General features: G+C 44.1%; 1 protein-coding gene across 5 annotated transcripts; it reads right to left on the bottom strand.

Moving 5' to 3' along the window:
• Window positions 1-13: 13 nt before the first annotated feature.
• LOC130583177 (coagulation factor IX-like) lies at window positions 14-11,554 on the bottom strand. 5 transcript variants are annotated; one of them, XM_057382351.1, is made up of 9 exons: window positions 9,635-11,554; window positions 9,095-9,203; window positions 7,283-7,443; window positions 6,428-6,452; window positions 6,183-6,296; window positions 5,148-5,282; window positions 3,831-4,501; window positions 1,848-2,016; window positions 14-1,020 (listed from the first exon to the last, which is right to left on the bottom strand). In XM_057382351.1, exons 2-9 carry the CDS (start codon window positions 9,171-9,173, stop codon window positions 443-445), a joined length of 1,932 nt encoding a protein of 643 aa, XP_057238334.1. In that variant the 5' UTR covers window positions 9,174-9,203; window positions 9,635-11,554; the 3' UTR covers window positions 14-442. The 5 variants fall into 5 exon arrangements, with proteins under 5 accessions (XP_057238334.1, XP_057238335.1, XP_057238336.1 ...); XM_057382352.1 differs by having other exon boundaries at window positions 9,682-11,554; XM_057382353.1 differs by having other exon boundaries at window positions 9,724-11,554.
• Between the last annotated feature and the right edge of the window lie 44 nt (window positions 11,555-11,598).

Genomic DNA, 11,598 nt, shown 5'->3' with positions numbered 1-11,598 from the left:
AGCTCGGAGATTCCTGCCTGGTTTGTATCCAATTCCATACTGACATTGGTTTTTAGATTGGAAAACATCTGTAGTTGGTGCCAGAACTTCAGAGCTCCCTGTATTCAGCACTGTCTCACAACAGACACTTAGCAGAACTATGCTCCCTTTGGTAAGCAGTGAATTCACACGGGGCTGTGGGCCTCTSTGTAGTAACACAGGGAGGCTTGAGACATGGAAAATGCTTTCTTCCTCTAAAACAAAAAAATCTTAAGCAGAGTTTCCTCCTTTGTTACTTGCCGATAGTCCATTATTATACCCAAGTACTTTACTCAGCAATACTTAAAGGAGCAATTTACTCATTTCAGAATTTCTTTGAGGGTATGTTTATTTTTCAACATTGAGCATTGTCTCATAGGCTGAAACAGTAATAATAGAATTGATTTTGTTCTTAAAGGTGGTATTAAGAAAAGTCAAGGGAAAAGTTTTCTGAATCTGCTACACTTTCAACCACCTCTTTGATCCAGGGGATGTAGTTGGCTACTCTGGTGTACACACCATATTTCCCTTGCTCAGCACACCCCTCGCCCCAGCTGACGATGCCCAGGAGGAACCAGGTGTTGTGGTGGGACACAGCAAAGGGCCCCCCACTGTCTCCCTTGCAGGCATCGGCTGCAGCCGTGCTGTGACCAGCACAGAACATGCTGTCAGTGAGCAGCCTGTCCATGGCGTGCTGGCAGCGCTCCAGGTCCACAATCGGCAGCTGCACCTTCATGAGGAAGCGCAGGGTGGAGCCCCTCTCATGTGTGGCTCCCCAGCCGCTGACCATCCCCACCGTCCCTTCCTCAGAGAGTAGCGCAGCCAGGTTAGGGCTGGGCAGGCAGATGGGAATTACGTACTCATTCAAAACAGCAGCACTGCTCAAGTAGAGCAGGGCAATGTCACCATTGTAGTTGTTGGAGTTGTAATGTGGGTGCGTCCAGCTCTGTTCCACAGCGATCTTTTGTTCCTTGAATTCTCTCTGGTATTTGTCAAAGTCTCCTGCAGTCAGGACAAGTTAAAATGTTAACCCAACTATGAACAGCCTCGGTGATACTGGTCATAGGGACCAGAAAGAATAGGGGGATATAATGGTTTGAGCTTTTGTTCCAAGGCAACATGGCCCAAACCAAATCCTGCTTTTGACAATGATTTCTCATGCTGCAGCTGTGATCATGCAGTCCAAACTCTTCAGGTGCCCTTTAGAAGCAGGACAGAGCTGGAGCCTRGATGCTGACACACCAGAAGATTTATTTACCACAAATACTGTCAGTCGTTTTTACTAAGCACTGTTGTGTCTAAGCTTCCCTGCAGCTGTATGCTTTCCCCTCAGGAATGTGACATCAGCATTAAGCTGTAGCTGGGGTTAAGACTGGATAATTGTTCCCTGTCAGTTGCCAGTGTTGGAATGCCGTTTTCTCCTCCTACACATGCTTCTCCACATGGGGTCAAACACAAAATTGTGTTTACTGCAGCATTACTGCTGCAAAGGGCCTACTTCCTGTGACTGGAGCTGGGGAAAGGAGCTTTGTGCTCTGAGGCAGTTACATGCTTAATGGAAAAAGAAACTAATCGTATAGCTAATTAAAACACAAAATGGCCTTGAGTGCAGACTGTAACCTGCAGGAACTCTTCTTCATCCTGAAGTGTCCCCAAKATGTTCTCAGTCTCTGTGCACAGTGAGTTTGCCAAAATGGGTCTGTGCTTTATTCTCTCGGGTTCTCAATGAAAACTAATGGGACCAGCTGGAGCTCCTCAGCACTAGCATGATGCCAAGACCATGACGAGTTCCCTAAACCCCAGAGAGGCTGGGCCTATCTCAGCACTACCTTGCTGTGTCACACAAAGCACAGTTGCAGTCAGAGGTGCCCCGTGCTCACCCAGGGTGACGTACTGGGGACTGACGAGGTCGAGGCAGTGCGCTGCCGTGAGCACCCAGCGCCGGCTGATCAGGCTCCCGCCGCAGAACGAAACRTCCCGGCTGTTCCGGAGCAGCACCTGTAGATGGGGAGAGGCAGAACCTGGCACCAGAGTGGGGCCAGGCTCCTGCACACACTGTTGGTTGCAGGCCCGATGCTGTGTAATGAATACGGCTGATGGGAATGACCAGCACAACAAGAACAGGTGGGGTGAAAACAACAATAAAATGATTCAACTGCTGGGACAAAGGAGCAAAGAGTRTTATAAGGAACTAAGCTTGATAAACTCAAATCATTTTAGAGCTGCAGTGGCTGGCATTCTGAAGGAGCAAGTGTGACTGATTTTTTTCATGTAGTTTGAAAAGTTTTGGGGGCTGGCAGCAGAAACACAAGGTGTAGTTCATTGGGACTCTGATAATAAAATTTGTAATCATCTACACAGTAGCAAATGGAGATGTTAGAATATGCGGCTCTGTGTTTGATATCTGTCTTCTCTGTTCAAAGTTAGAAGCTCCATCAATGCCTCAGCATCTCAATTAAACTCCCCAGACCTGTAGATTCATGTGTTAAACTGAAGAAAAAGCTTCTATGTTGGTATTCTGCATCTCCAGGGAAATTAATAATCAAAGAGTGGAAAGGGGTGTAACACTGTCTGGCCTCCTATCATGGTCCAGCTCCTGGAGTAATCTTTCCTGTTTTACATGATCCATTTTGACTTAATTCTATATACTATTGAGCTTTTAATTATGTTCAACAGTGCTAGGAACAAACACTGAAAAGTAGCAAAGAACAATTACCAGAAAATGCTGTCATAGGTTGTGAAGAACTGGAATGCAAAGGGTTTACAAAACCCTTTCAAAAATTGTGTGTATATACATATACATATACATATACATATACATATACATATACATATACATATACATATACATATACATATACATATACAAGATTAAATTAAAAATTGCCTGCTGTAATAAAAATTTTAAATTACTTCAGCTTCCTTGATGGTAACACTTGATTTCAAGAAGAAAGTTTATAGGTTGGGCAGCATTGGAACAACATTCCCATCTAACAACCCAGAATCAGGCTATAAGATGGTGAAAACCTGTAAAATTGGCTAATGGTGACATTTCCACTTGTCAAAGTGCACAATGAATGCACAGTCCACCCAGGTTCAGCCTTTGATTTTTCCACCTGTAAATACCTCCAGATGTGTGGAATTGGGAAATCCACTTGTATGACAGYAGTAAAATAGACTGAGGGTAACAGGGGTTTTTTTTAGAACAAAATTTCTGTGCACAAGCTCCATGCTCCCTGCCCCCAAGCACTAGAACACTGACCAGAGTCAATAGAGTAAAAATTAGTGACAAATAAGGACATGCACAAAAAATGCCCCAAAACCATGATTTAAAATCTAATACAAGGCAATGGAAGCAAACACTTCAATTGTCCCTTTGAGCCCTCAGTTTTCCCTCCCTTATTGTAACATCTTGTGAACAACTCAGCATTCTAAGGAATCTCACCTGGCCATGGAACCTGCTTTGTGAAAACTACCAGCCTTCCAAAAGGAGGCAAAGCCTGGCTTTTCCCCAAGGACATACAGACACAACCTGAATGAGAGACAGAAGAACTGACTGACTTAAGAGAGAGGGTATTAACATTCCAATCCAAAAGCAAGATAGAGGAAGRATGATAAAAGTATTAAAGGTCCCTATCATCAAAAAGCCCTACAGAAGACTCACAAATACATGTGGTTCCATTGCTCTTGACTTGAAAAATCAACTTTATARTGGCTTGATGAACTCTGCTCTTCCTGATGGACCCAGTGATGATACAGTAAAAAAGCATTTAGATATGGTGTTTATGGTAAGACTGTAAGTAAAGTATTACCTGCCAGGGGCAATGTCCGCGATGACAGAGCATTCCTCCCGTTACCCTGGAGTCATAGTGCTCCAAAGTAGAGCTGATGTTTGTCTGGGTGGGCTGAGATGTGTCCAAAACATCTCCCCAGTCACTGCTCTGATGCAGCCCCACATTCCCAAGTTGAACTGCCCCTGTTCCATTTTGGCCAGAGTCCTCCCCTCTGTGGTTTTGCCACATAGCATTTCCCACTGTTCCTTCCTGCCTGGCTGCAGGTGCTGTGGTCTTGTTCTGTTCTGCAGGACCCTGGGTTGGCTCACTCTGGGCAGCTGGGGCTCCCCTGGGCCTGCCAGGCCTGGCGTTCTCCTCCACTGCCTCGTGGTGCTCAGGGACATCCAGCTCTTGCCCCGCAGCACTGTCCCACAGCGGCTTCTGGGTCACAGAGCCCACCAGCATCTTATTCCAACTGAAAGTRTCTCCTGCCATCCCTGTTTGTCCAGCGTCACCCTTAGTGCACGAGCTCTGGCCAAAGGCATCCTTTAAAGTCTCTTCTACAACATCACCGTGTTCCAGCTCTGTCTGCCTAACTGTGCCCTCTGTGCTCCCATTCCATTCGGGCACAGGATCCCTGTGCTCCCACTGACTCCTCCGGAGTTCCTCCAGAGCCCACCTGGCTTTGATCAGGCCACAGGGAAATGGTGCTGGAGGAAAGAATGACAGAAACAAAGACTTGAGCTTAGATATGTCAGGTGTCAGGTCGTGACGAACTCAAGACAAAGCAGTGCTTTTCCTGTCCAAGGATGGGACTCAACCTTCCAGTAAGAGCCCAGGAACAAATCTGACATTGTGATGTTCAACAGCCTGTTGGCCACCACCCAACTGAGGTGTGCAGAGCTCATTGCCCAGAAATGGGCCAGTGGCTCTGCCCTCTGAGTCACCAGCATCATCCAGGAGCAGYCTGCCCAGGGCCCTCTTCAAGACAGAATGCAAAGCCAGTGCTCCCTTCCTGCCTTAACAGCAGAACTTTTAAAGCCCCTGTCCTGTCCCCTCGCCTCCCATACTGCACTTCAGCATCATGATTCCATTCRGCTTGTGTGGATGAAGAAGGAATAGATCCAGAGCTGCCTGTCCTGCTGCTTCGTGACCCAGTATGTGCTCACAGCGGCACTGGATTACAGACACACTCTTTAGAAAGAGGTAAAYGTTATAAAGACAGATCTTTTCACACACTTAAGTGCAAGCTGCAGTAGCTGCAGCGTCTGCAGCTCTTGTGCAAYTAGTGAAGGAGAAGTCGCTGACTGCCAAGCTGCCAGTTGCCTAAGGCAACCCAAGCCACCCCTGCCTTACCTGCCTGCACGCATCTCTTCCCATCCTCATGCAGCACGTAGTCCCTGGTGCAGGAACACACCACCCTGAAGGGGTTGTCGCCATCCCTGCAGTACTGCCAGCAGCCACCGTTCTTGTACCAGCATTCCAACCTTTCTGCCAGGAAAATACCGGCACCACACGGTCACAACAGTGCACGGACCCTGGGCAGCTCCCAGAACTACCATTACATTAAAGAAAGAAGGAAAACATCCACTGCAATCTCTCAGGGAGACAGAAGGAACTACCTCTTACAGTTCCAGAAATCCACACTAAGTTGCAGCAAACCAGACTTTATGCTTGTTGTTCTGTTTTGATCATTATCCTCCTGTTTGCCAACTTTGCCCTGAGGCCATGGCCAGGCTCAGGGCCTTTCTGCCTGTGGAACAGGTGCAAGAAAAGGCCTAGAGGAGCAAACACTTCTAAATACATCTGGTTTTGATCCATCTGCACACCTTTTATATCAAGGCAGGTTTAAAGCGCAGGGCATTTTAGGGTCAGGGGGACAATTCTCTGAGAAATTGAGATTTTTATTCATTGTCACATTAAAAATAATCATGTTTAATTGCTTCACTGTGCAATGAAAAAGTTGACACAGAATAAAAAAATTCCTCACAATTCATAGTTTCCACATTAGTTTGGCTTGTGCTATTATTTCATCTCAGTTTGCAAACTGGATACAGCCTTTCAGAGGATCAGAAATCTGACAAAAGAAGGCAGTCTTTCTACTTCCTTTCCCATTATTCATATATTACAACATAAATATAATAAATTTTTATGCTTACAGTAAGCTTTGTCTCATTTGTTTGATTATTAACCCAATGACTAACAAAAGAGAAGAGCCTCACCATGACTGATCTCCAGTGCAGACATCTATGGCAARATTTACTAGAGTTGTTATCCTTCTAAAGTGATTAAGAGGGGTAATTCCCTGTCATTTCTTGAAAGCAGATGGGAGATGACCACATGCCATCCTTCCTTCACAATGAATGTCAATGTGTCTGCACCTGTACTCACCTGTTTCACAGTTGTCTCCTCCAAATTTGGGGGGGCAGATGCAAAAGTAACGGTAGTGTCTTATTTTGCACACTCCACCGTTGTTACAGGGATTTGTATTACATGGATTTAAACCTATGGAGAAGAAACAAGGTATAGAGTAACTCCAGGAATTAAGAGAAACCTGGTTTTAAGCTGCTACGTAATTCTTTGTAGCCAAGAGGGACACAAGAAATACATTTTCTAACAATTCCTTTTTTACCTACCTTTGTAATTGAACCAAAATTCCATCTGCAAGAAGAAATCACAAATGAAGAGAAAAGTCATAAACAGTCATATTGATTACTGAAGATAATTCAGAAAACTTTTTTTTAGGGTCCACGTAAACTGATGTTTTGATTATAGCCATGAATACACTCACAGAGCAGATCTCCTGATCACCACCATGCCACTCGCTTTTGTTTGCACCATGGACCAGCCCCAGGATGGGACTGTCCTGGAACGGAAATTAAACTGAAAGCTCAGATCCATAAATGCTTTGGCCAGTGAAAGGTCTCCTGGCCCAGCACGATCACCATCTGCCCCGTCCCCCCMAACATGTCAATGAAAGGCCTCAGCACCAGCTACCTTGCTCTGAAGAGCCATTTCCCCTGTGCTGCTCTGCCTGCTTAGGAGACATAACCTGGCACCTCGGGCTGGATCCAGGAGCACTCAGGCCCCTCTGTGTGACACCCCTGAKTAGAAGACCCTGGCAGAATGCCCCAGCCCTGCTCCCAGTGGGATGCTGCCAAGCCCTTGGGAGYAGGACAGCATCCTCTGTATTTGGAAGGCCTGATGAAGCAAGCAACCTCTGAAAATAACCCAGTCATGTTGCTAAATTGATGCTCACACAGATATAGGATTTAGATACTTTCAAGGAATTGTGTTTAACATCTATGCAACAAACTGAGCCCTCAAAAAAATGAAATCTCACAGGTGTCTTGAGTGAAACACCCTGAAGTGACTCAAGCTGCAGAGTCCATAGACACACACCTACCAAAGCCATACCAGGTGGCTTGGGAAGGATTATTTACACCTCACTGCTAACTTCCCTTTATTTTTCCTAAAATCAGGTTTCTCACYGTTTTCTCCTGCGAATGGAAGATCTCCTTAGCTTCCTCAAATGAACACTTTTCCTCATTGCATTCTCTCTCCAGATTCCCTGGACGAATCTCTTCTAGGAAGTGGTTGGCACGTTTATGGACTCGCAGCACCTCATGGGCTTTGTCTTTTCTCATAAACGCTAGAAGAGAAAAATTGAACAGTTGATATGGGAAGACAAAGCGGCAGCATGTTACAGTCACAGTCAGAGGTATTCAGTGGAGTGATATAAATAGGGGAGTGGAAATGTACATGAACAGCCCAAATGAAAATAAAATTAGTGTATATTCCAGCAAAAGATGCCAGTAGCTGAAGCTTTCTTTCAGTGGATCGGAAGAGCCACTACTGAGACCTGCAGATAAGTGCAGAAATATTTTTTTATTCCACAAGACTCTTGAGTATTGCAGCTTCTTCTGTGGAGGATGGTTATATTTTTCTGCTTAACCATATTGATTCACAGCAATTATTAGTTTGATATTTGGTAATGGAGACCCAGAGTTTCCCAGGTGCTGCTGCGGCCACAACAGGACAGACACCAATCCTCCATTAAGAGAAATATAAAAGTGTCAGTTTTGCACTTACATTTAGTTCATCTCAGCTTCACTTCATTAAACTAGCTGCTCTCCTCCTGCAATGCCTGAAGCTACTACTGCCAGTAAGTCATGGCCAAAAGAGGGAATATGACAGTAAGRTTCTGCTTACACACCCCCTGCTGCTTCTGAAGGTTTCTGACTTTTTGTTACATCTCCAGAAGTCATAATAAATATTGCCCAATATCCAAAGCCCGCCCAGCAGATGGAGAGGGTGCTGCTACYGGTGTCCTAAGGTGAAAGCTCATACTGTAATCCCTACAAAGACCACAAAAATCCATATAGCAGTGCACATAACTGTGCTCCTTTTTCCAGGGCATGGGGCAGTGTGCTGGACGAGCCAAACCTTTGGACAAAGAACCCAGTTTTGGAGATGGACTGTAAAAGTACACATTTCTTTAGTTGCAGTAACCATATCTACAGCAATGCCTGAAAATTCTAGAATGATACTAAATTGCCTCATTTCTAAGCAGTTAATAACAGCGCACAAAAACTCTTAGTGGAAAAAGGCATTGGACAGATCCTGTTGTCTGGTAACAGAGAAAATGTCTTTCACATACGTGAGTGAAATTTCCCTTCACCACCCCTTTTGTTCTGAGGTCACCTCACAGGATTTACCTGTGCAGGTGTCCCACACAGTGGAGATGGCTGTGGTGAGCTTTCTGGTGTGCAGATAGACTGCCAGCTGTGCTCTTCCTAAGGACAATGATCCCTGAGATCCTGTCCACTCTTGTGCCTGTTCTACAGCTCTCTGAAGCCATTTCCAAACCTTGTGTAGTACAGTCAACACAAGAATACATGTTGAGAGTGCCTTATTTTAGCTTCCCAAACTGGAAATCTTTGCCATGCAAAAATCATTATGATTTTGGGTTCAATATCACAAAGAGAATATTTTTCAAAAGGAGAGTGGGCTAAGTAGAAAGCTGAAAAAGGCTAATTTCTCTTGAAAATATGTGTGTGTGTGTATATAGCTTCTTTCTATATGTATTTATATATATATAACTTTTTAATGTATATATATATATATATATATATATATATATATATATATATGTATGTATATGTAAATGTATAAAACTTTTCTCTTGTCTTGAGTTTTCTTCAACCCAGAGAACTTTGTGTTCAGAACAGGAAGGTAGTTTCAGTTTAAATGCTGAAATTGCCACAGTAACACAAGTGAAAAAGGTAACTTGGAAGTACTACCTGAATATGAAAACAGGCTGCTGCTGTTGATGAAGCACATCAGCAGGAGAAATATCCCAAGTAAGGAGCTGCTCCCCATGTCAGTGAGCACTCAGAACACTCTGACTTCCTTCAGAGGGAAAAGAAGAATCAGGTTTTGTTGTCACAAAACCAGGCAGCAACAAAGATTAAGTAGAAGCAAGAGGACAAGACCAGGGACAAAGCCCAGGTCATTCTAAACTCATGTCCCTTATTTCTCCAAGCCACCTCAGCAGGAGCCCCACAGGCAGAGGCTGAGCCAGCCTGGGCTGCGATGCAAGGTCTGAGCCAGACCCCCCACGGAAAAGCCATGGGGAGCATGGAAGTGCAGGGCCAGGCCCCAAAGGAGCAGGGGCCACTCCCAGCCACAGCCCAGTTCCCGCTGTGCCAGTGCACAACGAGCCACCAGCTCCAGCACTTCCAGTAGTCCCAGTGGTTCCAGCAGCCACTGTGCAATTCCTGATGGTCTGGGCAAGTAAGACCATCTGCACCAACCCCAGCCAGGCACCAGCTACCACATACCTGGCAGTTACAGGTACAACACAGAAGTTTGGATTTCTTGGCATTACCTTACCACGCTGAATGATTTACCAGGATTCGACAGCATGTACCTCTCTGCTACCTGCAGCACGTTTTCAAAAACACAGGATCCAGRGTGAGTTCAGCTTACACAAAACCGTGAAATTATACTCACTTTTTTTCTATACTTGTTTTAGGGGAAGACTGGAGGGAGATTTGGATGTTCACCAGAAACAGCCATGAGGTCATGAGGTTGATCATTAACCCGTCACAAATATTGACAAAAGAGAGACAACCTGCATTCTATGAAATGCATTAGAAATCCAAAATGAGAATAGCGCGTTTCCACACACATACACCGGTGTATTAAAAAGAGAATTAAAAAGGTGTTTAAAAATATCCTTCAGTAATAAAAGTCACCTTTCGCAACGAATTTATTCAAGAAAATGCGGAAATTTTGAGAGGAGTTTTCTAACATTCCATCACCTTTCAGCAAGTAAGACCAACTGCTTTGGAAAACACAAAAGCTGCTCTGTAAACCTCTGCTGAAATATGCACAGCTGGGAATGTGCAGTAGGATTCACAGCAGTCACTGCACAGTTTGCAGGCAGGCAAACATTGCACAGTCACAGCCACGGCTGACATTACAATTTCTGCCGTTAATCAGACCTGTGTTTTACTTGCTTTGAACACAGTCATATTTTTCCCTGTAGGTCAGTGTTACAGGTTCCCTTTTCCCAGTGCAGGCGTGGTGGGAAGGCTGCTGTTTAAAGCATTATTTTTTAACGTTCATCTGTCCCTAAATCCTGTCCCAAGGCAAAAAGAGGAGAAGAAGAGACACTGCCATCAAGTGATACAGAAGCTCTTGGCTTGACTGCTACTTCTTCAGTGCATGACTCAACATCCTTTCTTTGGTAACAAGCACAAGAGGCAGTTTCTGAGGGAACAAGTTCGTGAATTTAAGAGGTTTTAAGCCTCCTTGCTGAAAACRTATTAGATTTCTTACAAACCCTAATAAAATGTTTTTGTACTTGGGTTTTTTTTGTTTAACTGTCTCATCCCAAGAGCAGGCTGAAGTTCTTCACTGATCCAAACATGCATCCATGCCCATCGAGATCTTGGAAATGCATCACTATAGCAGAGAAAGTTTTTCTTTCTACAAGATTAATTATGTTTAACGAGTCTCAGGTACTAACACTAGAAACACTTGGACTATTGCTACTTCCTATGGACTTAGTGGTGCTGTATGCCTTTATTTTATTTATGACAGAGATGAAAACAAACACATATTTATCAGTAAAAGCACCAGCAATGCTAACACAGCCTGCAGCTGATTGCGTTCACCAGAACAGAAATGAACAGAAATGTTTGCTTGCCTGTTAACTAGAAGAGAATTACAAACCACGATAAATAGAGCCTGTAAAGCTTGGAATTAAAGGTCTTTTTTTTTTAAAGGAAGTTTGGTAGGGTAAAATCAGGCATCAAATGTGCAAAGAATGGAAAATACAGGTAAGTTCCAGTCACCTGCTGAATCAACAACCTCTGAACACTGGAGTAAGATGTGAAGAACTGAAGGCAGTAATGATATAATAAATATTTCACTGGGTTGAAAGAAAAATTATACAAATACAGAGCAAACTAAAACAGTACTGTGGGTAATACCTTGCAGTACAGCTGAAATGACAGAACTGCATCTCTATGGTTATCTRCAAAACACTTTTCTCTGTCCCCTCCTGCCTCCACCTCAACCAGTTCAGATATTTTACATCTCAAAGATGGAATTATCTAACCATGGACAACTTTATTTTCTACAATGCTGTATTGTATAGAATCTCAGCTGAGAGGTTATTTTCTTGCCTGTGTGGCCTAAGTAGGACCATGCCACAAACAAACAGCACAACCTGCAACAAAACAATGTAACAAGAAAAAAAAAAAAAGGAGGAAAACAGATACCAAGGAAAACAGCA

This window comes from Malurus melanocephalus, unplaced genomic scaffold (genome assembly GCF_030028575.1).
Source record: "Malurus melanocephalus ecotype Western Australia unplaced genomic scaffold, MMel_1.1 scaffold_566, whole genome shotgun sequence".
NCBI classification, from domain to species: domain Eukaryota; kingdom Metazoa; phylum Chordata; class Aves; order Passeriformes; family Maluridae; genus Malurus; species Malurus melanocephalus.
Note: the sequence above shows the minus strand (reverse complement) of the source record. Positions and strands in the feature narration are given on the sequence as shown.